This window comes from Plectropomus leopardus, chromosome 8 (genome assembly GCF_026936395.1).
Source record: "Plectropomus leopardus strain MGB_pleo_1.0 chromosome 8, ASM2693639v1, whole genome shotgun sequence".
Classification (NCBI taxonomy): Eukaryota; Metazoa; Chordata; class Actinopteri; order Perciformes; family Serranidae; genus Plectropomus; species Plectropomus leopardus.
In genome coordinates this window covers 13,714,639-13,730,469 of record NC_142183.1, presented here as the reverse complement: position 1 = coordinate 13,730,469, position 15,831 = coordinate 13,714,639, and the positions used below count along the sequence as shown (strand labels likewise).

Genomic DNA, 15,831 nt, shown 5'->3' with positions numbered 1-15,831 from the left:
TTTGATGGAAAAATAATTAGATCTCAATGAAATGATAAGTGGATTTGCTGGTGGGGGCAAAGTAAATCTGTGTTTTTTCTGTTTAAGTTCAGCTTTGGTGAACTTTGGCATGCAAATTTGCGTCACAGACAAATATCAAGCTGTCTTGACAGTGCTGACCTTTGGGGGAACAGACAGAGGGTACAAAATAGAGGAAGCTATTGTAAATATTCAGGCCCCCATGAAGTGTGCCGAGCGTTGGAGCTGATTTTCGGCGTGGCCACGGTCACATGAGGCCATTTAGCCCCAAAAGACTTTCCCTCATAGACTTACATAGGGAAAGAGACTTTTGTAAATTAGCGGCTCATTTTTTTTCAGCGCTAACATCACCCTGGTTTCCTCAACAAAAAGCCCATGGAGATTTTTCCGTTGGATTTTTTTAATATTGCAGAATATAAACTCTGATAAACAGACATTTGTGACACTTGTACGTTTTGTTCAGCAGGATGATCTTCACAAATGAACGCTGCTTTAAGGATTTTTGAAGCCTAAATGTAATCGGCAGAAGTAAAAAGTTAATTTTAAGCTAAAACGAACTACACTACAGTCGCTTTGCTACCACAAAGAGGCTGTAAAGGCATGTTGGGCGTGGCAAAATGTGATGACATTCTGTAGCTGCATTTAGCCACTTTTAAGCAACCGCCTTTTTTAAGACACTTAAAATCTTCAAAGTCTGCAAGTTGGGTATTTACAGACATATTTTATGCTGCAGAACAAAATGTCAAAGTCTTTTCATCTTATGATAACCACAGACCTTATTTAAGACTTCTTACCGAAAACTCATCCCACTGACTTTGAGTCGAGGGCATGAGATGCTGAAATACTAACTCATTTCCAGATTTTAGGACTCATTACGGTTTGTTTTTTAAAAATAGAAAAAAGTGCAGACGTGTCCCTGTCTTACAAGCATGTTAGCAGTTAGCTCACCAGCTGTGAGCCCTGTGAGTAGTTAGGCCCTCTCCTTCAGACAGACACAGATGAATTTTGCTGTGCCACTTTCTGGCCTCATGACTGAATACACCACCAACTGTAGGAACTGATTTTTTTGGTTTTTTGTTGCAGGATAGTCCCGCTGGTCTCCCTGTCAGGAATTGAGCTCATATCTTTATGCAGACAAACATGAGACAAAACAATCCGTACTGTGTGCTTGCAGGACTTTGGTGTATTCGCTTCCTCTGCTGTGGTGTTGTTCCTCGGTGCACTCTGTTTTTCTGTTTGCAGTTGTTGTCTGAGTGGGAGGTTTTGGGTTGCTGGGTGAGCTTTGGTCATCCATATTAAGTGGCTGTTTAATGGAGCAAGCAGCATCAGTTGACAATGTTAAGGGCTGTGAGGGAGGTGGATGGCGATTTCCATGTCAGACTGGGGGAACTGGAATGAAGCTCAGGGATTACTCCCTCAGACGTTTCATAGAGGAGGCAAATTGAAAAGGGAGGAAAAAATCCTGGCAAACAATTCATGTTTGTCACCTGGTTTTCCCTCGCAGGGGCTGCATTTCCTTATCAGCTGCTTGCAGTTTTTCCGCAAATTTTTCCATTGTTTTTCACCTCAGCTCTAAAGCCTGCCGTGGCTGCTCTGAGCCCTGTTTCCTGAAAGCCTGCGGCTGGGTTTAGCTAGGAACCATTAGTGCTTGGCTTTAACCCCTGTGCGCATCGTGTGTTTCACCACCTGAGGAGGAACTTGTGCTGATCTTCTCTGGGGTCGCACGTGGGTGGATTCTAACAGAGGACGGGTCAGAGGCCGCTTTCTAATGTGATAAGAGACAATGGTGAGGTCAGGCCAAGGTCACTGTTTATTACCAGAATGTACCCTCGGCTGATATTTGAAGTTTGTCTTCTGCAATCCAGTGTTTTTGGGGTGAAGACATCCTCTGCAGCAACACATATATTCAAGAGAAAACTTAGTTTCTTCATAGACAAAAATTGGTGGGAGAATGACGTGTGGCATTATTTGGATCGAACAATTAGTTTGACATGTTGGGGAATATGTTTATTTGGTTCTTTGATTGATCCCCAGTGTCAGAAATGTCTAGCTCGTCTTAATTTATTATACAGTTTATCATATTATTATTTGAAATTAAATATTAAATATCAATTTTAAAACATACGGATGGAGATACTTAAATAAGCATTCCCTGTGAATAAAATCCAGGCAGCACTGAAGTTTTCCTCATTCAGCATACAACACGTTCTCAACCTAAAGTCGTCACATATCGCCTCTTTCTCAGTGGATTTCCGTGTCTACATATTACGCTCTAGGTATCCTTCTGCGTCTGGTGTTGACGTTCCGACCTGATGCCAGGATGTCAACAAAAGCTCATGGTTGGATTATGCTGCAAAAGCACATGGTTATTTTTTGCGAACCAAAGAACATAGTAACCAACGCCAGCAAGTCAACAAAAGCGCATGATTACGTTTAGGCCTAAAAGGGCATGAATGTTGAAGTTAAAAAAAATTCAGAGGGGCGTCTGGTGGCTCAGTGGATAGAGCAGCGCCCCATGTATAGAGGCTGTGTCCTCGCTGCAACGGCCCGGGGTTCGACTCCGGCCTCGGCCCTTTGCTGCATGTCATTCCCTCTCTCTCTCTCTCTCCCCATTTCACACATGTGCTGTCCTATCGATTAAAGGCAATAACGCTCAAAAAATATTTAAAAAAATAAATAAATAAAAAATTCGGACGTGATGTGAACACCATCCTCCCAGGTAAACATTTGGGGTTTGTCAGACCCATTTACCGCCTCTCTTGCCTGCCCTATAATGACCATTGTCGACCTTATATTATTGTTACCAGCATCGTTTAAACGCAGCGGCGAATCATGCAGTTGAGAAAGATGGCTTTTGAGGTCAGAGTGTTACGCCGAAATCACTGCAAAGGTATTTGACAACTTCAGAGTGAGAACAGGCTGCAGTATAACACCAGAATAGTACGCAAATGAAGTCCGTAGCACACAGGTTGCACGTTTGGCCAAACATTCTCGTCCCAGCTTGTCAAATACTGCAGATTTGTCAGTGGACCAACACATCAAAATATAATGCACTAGGTATCCTCCTAAATCAGTTTTGGGCGTTCAGAGACGGCTTCACAATTTCCGCTTATTACATACTTTGTGTCTCTTCAAAGTACACGTCTTTTTTCACTTGAAATGAGAAAATGGAAAGCATGTGGTTAGATTTAGAAAAAAAACATGGTTAAATAAGTGACGTTCTTACTAACGTAACACTGTGACATACTTCATGTGAAATTCGTCACTACAGTAGCATGCTACACACACTAGCACAAGATATTGTTATTAAAATAAATGTGGGAAATTAACTTCCTGAGAGTCTTTGACCCTTTCACCTCCCCTTCTCCTTACCTTATGCCGACTTTCTCGCTTTTCATACTTCGGTAGTTGCCGGCTGGTTAGTTTCATACCGCCTTGAAGGGTACTTCTTTGTACTGATGCTTGACACTGAGATCACTGACAAAGCGGTGGTATTTGATGAATTGGGAGTAAGAATTGGCTGTCTTGGACGCTTGGTCATCACTTCATAGCCTGGCTGTTGATTCAAGGCTCCTTGTTAAGTGTTCTTCAGTGTCATCTCATAAGGCAAAGCTGTGATTGATTAAAGCAGCTTCATGCGAACCATATATCATAAAAACACCTTTTTTATTTTACTGAACACAGCGTGGAATCATCTATTTTACTCGTGGCATTCCTGATAAGGACTGCCGTTACCACTGGTATCAGCCCCAGTCACTTTCCTGGCCTTCGATGATTCACTTTGGAGCTGTGAATTAAGCCAATTAGGCTTCACAGTGCACCAAAGAAGACAGAAATGGCGTGGACATATGGTGCTGCCTGGGCAATTAGTATCTGTAAACGTAGATCAGACATTATGAAGATGAGAGGAGGAAAAAAACAAAACAGTGTTTGGTTTTTGGGTGTAACAGCTTATGTTCTTAAAGTTAAAACTGGGACTGGGTTTTGCTCGGACTGACAATTGGCTTATTCTGTTTTTAAAATGAAGCTGTGAGTAGGGAGCGTCAGATATTTGCCAGCTATTTCTTCCCAGCTACAATGTGAAATGTAAATGAGAGCATGCAAGTGGTAGAGACATTTGAGAGAGGGATTTTCTCTTTGAACACACGGCCCACTCAGTGAATTGTACTGTGACACTGAAAAAAATGGGAATTTTGATTGATTGAATTTCCTCCATTGCTTTTTTTTTTTTGCAGAAGTTCACATACAACTATGAGTATCACCCTAAACTTGGAGAGGAGAGAGAGCCTTGTGAATTTTACAAAGAAATCATCTCTTAAAAAATACCGTTTTAATGGCTTACCTCTCACTCAGACCCTCTTCTGCACCCTTTCCCCTTTAGGCTATTTGGGTAGAGCCTTTGGAGGAGATGATTAAAAATTAATATTGGCTCAAGATTGACAGCAAACACCATTTGATGTGAGCCACAAAGATGCTCTGGGTTTGTGGGCAGCTCTCTGACGGTTTCACAGGCACCACAAACCACAGTTTACTCTTCAGTGAGAGGGGTGGGGAGGTGGGGGAGGATAAGATGGACACACAGAGGATTTGTGTGGTGCTCGCAGAGCTCTACTCTGGTTATCTCCCTACAATATGCATGACAGCCTCTGCAGGACTACAGAGAGTCTGAGGCACAGACAGACGACGAGGGAGGAGGCGTACCAGTAACTCGGTGTCCTCAGCCTCCACCTCTGCCACTGTGGGTAGCTTCCTAGTTTGGCTCCTGATGTAGCACCTCTGATGTTCGGCAAACCGGATCCCAGTGATTCCCTTTGAAAGAAAAAAAAAGAAATGAAGGGGTACTCATGAATTCAGATATATGTATCATTCATTCGCTTTCTGTGATGTGGATATCCCATAAGCATTGGGGCGTTTTAAAATCGTTTTAAAATGCTCAGCTTTTTGCTGATAATCAAAGCTCTTAAAAAAGTCAAAGACGTTAAAACCTAATGAGTGAGAAGAGGTGTGTTTTGATCTTTTTTTCCCTTTAGCATGGTATAAAATTGATGACTGCCTGGCCTTGGCAACACAGCTCTCGCTCTCAGGCTGAATGGAAGTAAAAAAGCGGGGGTGTTCCTCCGCGGATGTATAATACTTAGCAGATAGCGGCATATATGGCACAGGAGAGCAAAGTGACATTGTTGAGAATGAAGTGTTTTCTACAGAGAGTGCCCCCATTGAATTAGGCAGTCATAGGTCCCTGTCACTCTCTTAATCTGCGCAGTCAAGTGTGGAGTCACTCTCTTCAGCTCCACTGATGATCCTCCACCATGTGGACTGTAGCTCTATTCAGTCTGACACACAGAGCCTCAATAGGCAAGAGAGATCTGTTAATTCTCTCCTGCTGCCATTCTGTGTTAATCTAAGATATTCAGCCGGAATAAGTCTGAAAGACTCTCAGTATCTCAGATTGTATCCAATTTATTTTCTGCAGACTCGAGCTGCTCATTCAGCACACTGTATTAGAACAGACGGCAGGATCTACATCTGCCACGGCTGCTTTAGAATTGTATCAACTGAAAATTGTATGAGCGGCACCATGGAAATGGACTTGATTCAATCTAAATTTAATTACAGTAACACGGTGATTGCAATGACATCTCCTTTGAATCGGTTAACTTGACCATGCGGGGGCTTTTTTTCCCACATTTTCTGTGGCGCTGTCACTCTGAAAACCAGATACCAGCCAAACATGACATGATACAAAGTGATGGCTGTCATAATGAACCACGTGTAATTTTGCCCATGCGGGAAAAAGGATGGGGCAATAATGGTCCCAAGCACAAAAGCATAATGTTTATGCCAGGCTTTATTGTGATGAGTCTCTGTTTAATTTGGGTCTTGTGTATTGGCGAGCTGCGGCAGAAGAGGACAGGGCAATGCCGTGATGAGATACGGTGATTACTGGGGTTGGTCAATCAGAAAATGATGACAGACACATTAACACAGGGATGAGGGATGGAAAAGCGATGTCATTTAAACACACAATAATAAAATATCCACTCAGAGCTTCCCTGTGTATGATGCTCATTCATAGAGAACATGTAACTGCATGCATCATTTAGCTGCTGTGAATAGAGAAGCACAGCCATGTCAGCAGGTATTAGTTGGTTGATGTCTTGATATTATCAACATCATTTTATGTACTGAAGGGACATTTCTTACTCTTTAAAGGTCCCATATTGTAAAAAGCCAGCTTTCCATGTCTTTTTTTTCTTTTTTTAAATATAAAGCAGGTATACATGTTATATGAAAGTATCAAAACACTTCAACAGAGAAATGCACACAGTTTTATTTAGAAACTGTGCCTTTGAATGAGCTGTCAGGATTTCTATGAAGTTGTGATGTCACAACTATACTATATAGACTGTTTCACACTTGAAACATAAACATTTTAAATGGGTTCTGTTCAATAGAGAGCTTCAGGAATGAGTCCTAAAACCTGGAAATAAGTTAGGATTTCCAGCACTGACAGTTCCCTCATCTCATAGTCAATGGGATGTTTTGAATGAGTTTTTGGTAAAATGCCTTAAATAAGGTTTGTGGTTAACACAAGCTTAAGAGACCTTCACATTTTTTTATCTACGAGCACAAAAGCATAATGTTTATGTTTAGGAGGTTGTTGAAAAGTGGCTAGATGAGACAACTAACCGCACCGAACACAGCTTGTTATGGTTGCAATGTCATGTGACATGTTGTCGTTCATTTATAGCCTAATGTTTGTGTGTTACTTCTGGCGATTACATCTAGGCTTCAAAATTCCTGAAAGAATATTTCATTTGTGTTGATTGTCTTGCTAAACAAAACGTGCAAGTATAATAAACTATTGTTAACCACAGAGCTTATTTTCTGCATTGATCCAAAATCTAATGTGAAAATCCCATTGGCTTTTTTACAAGGGAACCGGGGCAACGGCACGTCGGCCTACAAAAATACATCATCTCAGGGACACACTATTTCCTTTTTTGAATATTTTGCAATGTATGTGAATAACATTGGCTGACAGAAAGCAAACATGGATCCAAGCTGCCAACCAATTAGAGCAGACTGGACTTTTTTTGTAGGGGGCTCAACACAACGATGGTAGAGAGAGGGTGAATGAAGGTATATTCAGGCAGACAGTTGGAAAAAAATAATGTGTTTTTAAACAATAAAGCATGCAAACATGCTCTAGTAGAAACCCAAAATACAAGTATGAACCTGAAAATGAGCATAACATGGGATCTTTAAATATCCATCTCACAAAGTCTTTGTGCTTTCTACATATATTATTAAAACATAAAACTACAACAAATGTAGAGCAGTATCAGCATGCTTGTGTGTTTCTACCATTATGAATCTTATTATAAATTCATAAATCATTATTTAATTACTACATGTTGGTAATAGTGCTTCCCAAAGTATCTGGACATCACAGTGGAGTAACAACGTGTAAACAGGATGTAATATGACAGCAGGTTATCCTCAACATCAACATCAGTAGTTCTCCTGCAGTCATGGATTTTCCAAAATACTATTTTTTTGGCCGGATGAAATGCTGGAGGGGATTTTTGTTGCTTCCGTATTATTTTCTCTGAGAAAAGGATGCAGTGTAGTTGAAGAAAAAGGTCAGCCTCTGACCAACACATCCTTATGGCTAACGAAGATCTGAAAGGGAGACAACACTGAGACAGAAGCACACACCTACAAAACAGTATTTCATGTACAGTGAGAGGATTTAGAGAAACACATATACAGTACTGTGTGATAACTGGGTGACTACATTTTGACTGTGATTGTTTAGATAGTTGTTTTCCTTCACTTGTGTTTTCATACTTATTTGTTGTTATTTGTCTGCCAATGTTAAAGTCTTCTACGCTGTGTAACTTTGTAAACTGTTATTTGACTCTGTTAATGACATATGTGTGTATATATATATGCATATATGTGTGTGTGTTTGTATGTATATATATTTATTGATACACTTACAATGGTCATATATGACCATTGTGGCTGATGTTCTCCATCATGTGTGCAGCCAGGTTCTCTTTTATTACATAGAAATAATAAATGGCTAAAAAGTCATATGCGTACAGCCAGTATGGTACCAAGGTGCGGTTAGCAGCTGCACAGCAGAGATTTTGAGAGCAACATAGTTTGAAAACAGTCAGAAATGAATGAAAATGTAAACAAAATCCACTGAGCCTGTCTGACATTAATTTTACTTATTACAGATTGGCTGCTTTCACCAGCTGTTTCTTTCAACATCTGTGGTGATTTAAGGATGTTGTTCAAACTTCAGGCAAGACTTCATCTGAAGGTAAGCAGCTAGCAGTCTGGTGTCGCTGACAATATCTGTGCTGAGAGGCTGGTGGCTGTTTTGTTTGTGTTGAAGCAAACAACTGATCTAGTCGGCCTGGTGGCAAGTGGAAGAGAAAAAAGAGGAATTGCCTGAAACACTTGCAGCACTTGGATGCAAAATGTTTTGTCCACCATTTGCATTGAAGGTGGAGCAGTGGTGCAGCACAGTGAGAAGGCTCTGGGTCCTTCGGTGTCCTCCCACAATCCAAGAACACACAGATTAGGGTAATTGCGACTGTAAAGCTGCCAGTAGTTGTAATTGACGGTGTTATCCTATTTGTCTATTGTATTAGTATTAGCCCTGTGATGGTTCCTGCTTCTTGCCCAGTGTGAGACACAATAGGCCCCCAGACACCTGTGATCCTGCTGAGGATAAACTGATCCAGATATCGGATGGATGTTTACACATATGAAGGACATAATATTAGAAACACCTGATAATATAACACAAACATGTATGAATAAACATGGATTTAAATCTATAAATCTATATGTACAAGTATAGAAATGTAAAAAAAAACAACTGCCAGTGCTTCTTTCACAAAAAGTCTGAGGGCTCAGGGCTGTCTAGCTATGAATTTAGCTTGAGGGCACCAAAGACATCTGTTGTTGAGGGTTCTTATGTTCTCTGGCTGAACTCCTCATACACACAGTTCACAAGTTGGAAATTATACATAAAATATCAGAAAGAAAATTACATGTAAACAAAGCCCAGTTCTTTATTCTGTAAAGACACAATCATGGACTCTTTTGTTTAAAGCCACTATGTGTAGAGAAGGAAACTTTGCAACTTTGGCATCTTCCATGAATTTTGTGCTTGAGTCTTAAGCAGAAAACAACACGCTTCGTGTGCAAACTGAGAGCAATGACAAATACAGCACCTTACAGTGATAAACTTATTCCAGTAGAAAAAATAAAACTTTTGGTAGAGCAGTTTCTTCTAACCATGACCTAAATCAAACCTCATCTGAAGTATCAGCGTCTTTGTAGCTTCAACTCTTACTGTTTTCTGACTGTATTATAGTTAGACTTGGGAATTATCACTGTATTAAAGTATAACAGGGTATTTAGATTTCCTGAGGGTATGATTTTTAATACCGTCAAAAATACAGACGCTCCTCCTTCTATTAAACCGGAATGGAGATGCTGTATTGAGTTAATGGGTTACAAAAAAGGATGGTGACAGTTAGTGGTTAGGTTAACGTTACAGGACTGTAAACAGCCGTCTAGCACTGGCAGAGGCCACAGTGGTAGAGCTACATCTCACTTGGTGATATTAGGGTTTATGTCGATCAAACCAGAGCTGGTGATTACAGGAATAATGGAAAGAGTAACCAAGATGATTTTGGTGATTTTTTAAATTTTGTTTCTGTCAAGTTTTAATGAAGTGCTTTCATGATGTGTTAACAAGACACTTTAGCTAGTAGTAGTTTGGCGAAAGAGAGAAACTTGAACACAGAAGGTTGTATTTTCAGTTTAACAAGGAAAATCGGTTTAAGAATATTTCTTTTTAAATGAGTTAATTTTGTTTATTTATTAGACGAAAGCACTTAAGAGAGCTGGTGGGATTTGACCCAGGAGCCTGGTGTTTGTGGCTGGAAATCAACACTGACTTCTTCTAATCACAAGTTAGTGATGTGTGTGACATCACCAACTTGTTTGATGTGACCTTAGTAAGAAAAGTGCTTCTTAAAGCCAAACCCATAATATTTTTTCTAAACCTTACTGCTAGTTTTCATAGAGTAATGGCAGCTGTTTCATGGTGTTATTTACTTGTTAAAAATGCTACTGTAAGTTACACGTTGTTTAATTCACTCTTCAAAGAATATTTATTATCATTTTATTTCAGCGTAAAAATGACCCCGGTGATTCTCTCTCTCAGGATGTCTCTTTCTCCAGTATTTCTTTACATCCTTCCTGTGAAAATGAGTGTAGTCTTGGTCTGAAACAACAGCAAATAGATTTTGCTTGGTGGTCCATGGTCCTGGTGGTATAATCCCCTCATTTTCCATCCCTCACACAGCCCTCAGGCTTGACGGAGATTGTTTTAGAGGTGGCTTTGGTCTGAGTAACAACACGCAGCATCCCCCTTTTTTGTATTAAAAAAAATCTATTTCAACATCACCACACAAGCTACCACTTAATATAACCTATTGTTTTTCTGTGGATTTCCTTCCCCCCATTAAAAAAAAATCACAATGAGGTTTGAATTACTCTGCTCACTCGCTTGTTTCTTAGTCTTCCTTGGTGGAGCACTGAATCACACAAATCTCCTCTCGAGCTGTGCTTCACTAACAGGAAGTGGAACAAGCAACAGGCACATGTGTTTATGCGTATGTGTGTGTAAGTGGGACACACAAACACACACACACACTGGTGCTTGGTGAGGGAGAGAGAGAGAGAAATAGAGATTGATTGCAGAGGTTAAAGTTTTCCGGCACTGTGCTGGGTTTCCATCATATAGAGCCACTTGAAATTCACACAGTCCATTGTAACAAAAACAGTAACAACTCAATGTAGGTTTTTACTTGTGATGAGTTGCATCCTGTAACATTCAGCCTTGCAATGAAACATATCACAGTAAATAACGGCGTGAGAATAAGTGCATTCATTAACCAGTCAAACAGCGTGCTCCCTTCTCGGAGGTACAGTATGTATAACCTCCTGCACACTCGAGGAAGGATTTAGGAATGAAATGTAAGTTAATGAGTTCTGCTGGAGACAAAATTGCAGTTGAAAAAAAGGTGTGAGAAACAAATAGAGATGGGCTTTTTAATGGTGTTTGTCTGTGTAGTGCGAAGAAGTTACTGTATAAATTAGCAAGAAAACAATCTTTTTGTTTGTGGGCTGCGGTGTGTGTGTGTGTGTGTGTGTGTGTGAGAATGTGCGCGCACTCACATAATCTCTGGTAGTTACTGATTCAAGGAGGTTTTTTTTTTAAAATGTAGTCCTCCTGATCCCTGTGTACACCTCACTGAGTATAATTTCCATTATTTAGTTTCTCAGATGTTTCAAAGGTTTGTCACACCTGTTTTCACGGAGAGTGACAAAAGAGGAGAAAATATTGCTGAAGAGGAAAATATGATTTCAACAAAGGATAAATGTTGTCAACCGCCTCTTTGAAAAGGGCAGGATGTGAAAATCATAATCCCTCCGCTGAAGAGTAGACACAATTACAGCATCGAGTTTTCAGCAAAAGAAGAATAGCTCACACGGCCTTGGCAAACCTTCTACTTACATTTTTGAAGTCGTGCACTTCAAGTACCTCCTCGCTTCCGTTACCCATTCTGAAGATTTCAATGCGGCGACCTGGGTCGATCTCCATCAAACCGTCTGTCTCTACGCCATCCAACACAGCTTTGAACTGGTGGTCATACACCTGCAAAAGCACAAAAAAACCTTACACCGCTGTGCTGTGACCACAAGATCAATGTGACATTGGCTATCATTGACTCTATCATTTTCTACTAAAGAAAAGTAAAAGCAGAAAAGAGAAGGACAATTTCTTAGAATGGCAACCCAAAATGACAGTCAACATTAAGAATAGCCTCTCCAGACTTATAAATAGTTGCCAATATCTCAGAATTATTTTCAGTGATTCAGATAATTTGGTATTGACAGCTGTTTCCCAAGTTGTCAGAACAAGCCAATAAAAGTTTTGTTGAAAAGAGGTGCCATTTTCTTGACATCATTGGCTAGATTTGGAAAAATAGCTTCATCCATCGACTGAAAAAATAGCAAAGAGTGTACACAAGATTTATGCATCTTTACCGGTTGATGCAAGTCAATTTACAGATATAACAGTCCTATAATCAGACCTTTTTTTTAAAAAAATTAGTCCAAAAAAACACTACTGCAGCTAAACTGAAAGTAACTGGACCACTGGACTTATGTGTCAGTTTCTTTTGATAAAACGGAAAACCACTTACATGAACACGATGTCAGACTGAATAATGAAAGAAAAAGTAGGTCAGCACAACAAGTTGCAAACACACTGACATACTATCACTTTATGATTTTTTTTTTATAGAGAACATTTTAGCAAACAGTTACCTGTTTACTCATTCAGCAGCAAAGATACATTGATATGAAGTTGCGTTACTAGCTGCCTGACTAATCCAGTATTCACCAGGTTTTTGTGACCTTGTGTGTGTTGATGTTTGGTACCAGGTATGTAGTGTACATTAGGTTTACTGTGGTAAAGACTTCATGTCTTGCAGTGTAGTGGGTGTGGTGTTATGTGCAATGAGCATGTCCCATAATGAGGTGGGCGTGCATTGTGGTACAGTCGTGTCTTATGTTGAGTTAGGTTTGTCTTTTCCATCAAAATGAACCTGTGCACATGATTTCTGAAAAACTAGTAACCTTGCTTAAAAAAAGGTGGTAGACTGCTTTCCCATTGCCAGTAGACCAGAGTTGTGTATACGGCTCTGCAGCAGACATGTATGCTTTTCTGTGTGGTGGTTTTTGTTTTTTTTTTTGGTGTGTCACATTGGATGTCACGGACTGGCTGGAGAACAGGTAAATGGTCGAAAGCAGCATGAAGGCCAGTGAAAGCTTAAATATTTCTCACTTATTCAATCTCTCTTTCAAACTCTGTGCAAAATAATTTGGATTGATGTTTGAGTGCTGCTTACTGATGTTTCAGTGGCGTGTCCAGACTTTTTTTTCCTAAAGTGGCAACAGTGGGGCACTGAAGTATGCAGGGGTGAAGTACGAGCGCTGCTGCAGGCAAATGCTTTGTACATAGCTTTGATTCCCCATTTTTTTCTCCACTACCTGAACCTACTTGAAATACTAACGTTGCAGTGTTTTGCATTCCTGATTATAGTTTAGTTTAACGCTAAGTACACCTACCAACCACAACTCAACAGAGTGACACCACAAAACTGTTGAAAAAATCCAAATCAAAACAGATCTTCTTCCTCTTCTGTGGCTTTTTGGCAGGCTAGACACTACTCTGTAACATTACTGCCGCTCAGGTTAAAAGACTGAACTGCACCTATAAATGAAAATTCGCAAATTGTCAAACAGTTCAAACTGACTGGACAGATAACCAATCACAACAGAGTGGCACCTTGGGTGGCCAATCAGATTTCAGGGGTTGCCTGTGCCACCACAGGCCACTTACATGCGTCTGTTTGAAGTAGACAGACATTAATTTCTGTTGGTGCTGTTGTGTACTCCATCAGTAGGAGCACTAACTTAGGAAATGCTCTCGTGGGTCGTATTACTGGTCGGAGGACTTGTTGGAATTATCTTTGGGTTTGTCACTACAAGGGACCCCTTTAACAGCACAAATAGTCATCTCAAATATTGATTATAGCAGCTTTAAAGTATCAAAGACTGGATATTTCCTGCAACTTCTTTTATCAGCAGTTACTCCAGCAACATCCAGGATCTGAAACATCACAGCAGCTACAGTATATCTGGGATTTTTAAAAAATAATGTTCACCGTTTAACTTAAGATCTGTTTTTACAAACCAACACCAGTGATACCAAACACTTGTGTAATTAAAATATCTGTGTTGACACACTGTTGAGTTAAATAATAAAATGTATTGATAGAAGGATTCTTAACTAAGTACAATAAAGACCTTTTGAATCCCTCGTACAGTTAGAGCCGTCTCTTCGCTGCTGCCTTGAAGCAGTGTTGTTTATCACAACTGCTTGCTTATGTACTGTTCTTGGACATGCATGGATGGCTCTTAAAATTCCCTGTCTGAAAAATGATTCATGCCCACCAGCTGAAAATATGCTATTAATATTTATGTGAGGGTTGTGTTATGATGAGAAATATATTGCTGAGTTCATCTTCATCTGTCTCAGTGGCAAATCAGAGCCTCGCCAATGAGACGCATGATTAATGAATACACTCGGATGGGAGTCCATCAGGATTTATATCCCTCATCAGAAACATCAGAATGTCCTCCGACGCTCCGCCGCAAAATTAGCTTTCACTGTACACTCATGTTCAGTATTTAACATGTTATGTGTCTGCTTGCTTACACGCGGTATCCAGCACATTTGAATACACTGCGGCGATGACTTTTTTTTTTCCTCTGGTGGGAGAACAGAGTAATAATGATCAAATGGCATATAATTCTTAATAGAGGATCACTGTTAGAATGGCACTAGCCTATAAATCTCCATTAACATGGGTCACAGTAGCCTTGGCTCCAAAGAGAAGTAGAACTTAAAATCGTCAGGAGAAGCCAAATTAAGATGGGCTTGAAATTTAAGTGTCAATTGAGCAGTTATGGATAAAATTGGGGCTATTAAACAGTCTGAAAGTCTGTGTGGTGAATTAAAGTTCTATTTGAGCATTTCTTTTATATTAACATAAAGGTGGAATGGGGGAATAGATTCTGGAGGCTTATTGATTTATACTAAAACAGTGAATTACATTTTCAGCAGGCTATCACTTTTGATGAAAATCCAACGGTGAGAATCTCCCCACTGCGCTGGGTTGAAATAGATAATAATGTATTACAACAGTTTGACTTCAACTGGTTCAATATCCAAAGCTGCTGCTGTGCACCATAATTGGCATTCTGAAAATAGAAATGAATAGCCTCTGTATGGCCTCTTCTGATACTTATAGGTACTTCAGTACATTGGGAAACTTGCAGCGTGATTTATGCAGCAATAAGGGGAAAGATTTTAGAACACATCACAATATTTTTGCCCCGCTATAATGACGATGATCGTTATAATTTGTTTTTGTGCTGACTTTCATTATTTACGTACATCGGGTGTTTCTGGATGAAAATATGGAATGGGAGATTTAAAGAAAGCTTGTTTCACATAATTTACTTATTCTGTCTCTAAATAGCAATTCACAGAAACTGTTACTTGTCTGCAAAACCTTTATGAAAAAAGTTTGAAAGTTAATTAGCTTCCCATATGACACTGAACAGGCAGATAAAAGGGCAGCACACATGAGAGCCTCCATTTTCTATAACAAAGGCCACTGTATGACGACTTTGGTCACAAAGACTTTAAATAAATTTGAAAATCTTGGGAACTGCTGTGATATTAAAGCTGCAGTAAGCAAGATTTTGGACTGTTGATTACATTCATTTTTTTTTGCTTCTTTCAGGCTCTGCAACACATTATAAACACGTCATCATATTATCTCTGCATTGTAGATATGGCAAATTTGCTAGCAGAGATTTGACATATGTGGCAGATATAGATACACATTCATTTAAAATTGGGTTTTTAGTCAGCTGATTATTGTGATTACAATACTCACAATCCTTTTATCTTCTTTTTTTTGTCTCCACCATACTCCACCATAGCCTGTCCATAAAAATAAAATGAGTAGAATAGACATTTCCATTCAACTCAACATAGCAGGATGCTTTGAGTGGTGGCCATTTTCATTGCATTGTCATTGCAACCATTGTAGTGGGCTAACTTCTGTATAA

At 39.7% G+C, this 15,831-nt stretch overlaps 1 protein-coding gene and 1 long non-coding RNA gene across 2 annotated transcripts in view; one reads left to right on the top strand and one right to left on the bottom strand.

Moving 5' to 3' along the window:
* Nucleotides 1-8,472, top strand: part of LOC148188867 (uncharacterized) — a 28,306-nt gene extending 19,834 nt beyond the window's left edge. The window contains exon 4 of the long non-coding RNA XR_015777225.1: nt 8,271-8,472. This is a non-coding gene — a long non-coding RNA (uncharacterized LOC148188867). The remainder of the gene's footprint in view (nt 1-8,270) is intronic.
* tnmd (tenomodulin) overlaps nt 1-15,831 on the bottom strand; it is a 63,393-nt gene that overhangs the window by 17,120 nt on the left and 30,442 nt on the right. The window contains exons 3-4 of the mRNA XM_042493480.2: nt 11,636-11,776; nt 4,720-4,827 (exon numbers count right to left, since the gene is read on the bottom strand). Of these exons, the coding sequence (XP_042349414.1) occupies nt 4,720-4,827; nt 11,636-11,776 (249 nt within the window). The remainder of the gene's footprint in view (nt 1-4,719; nt 4,828-11,635; nt 11,777-15,831) is intronic.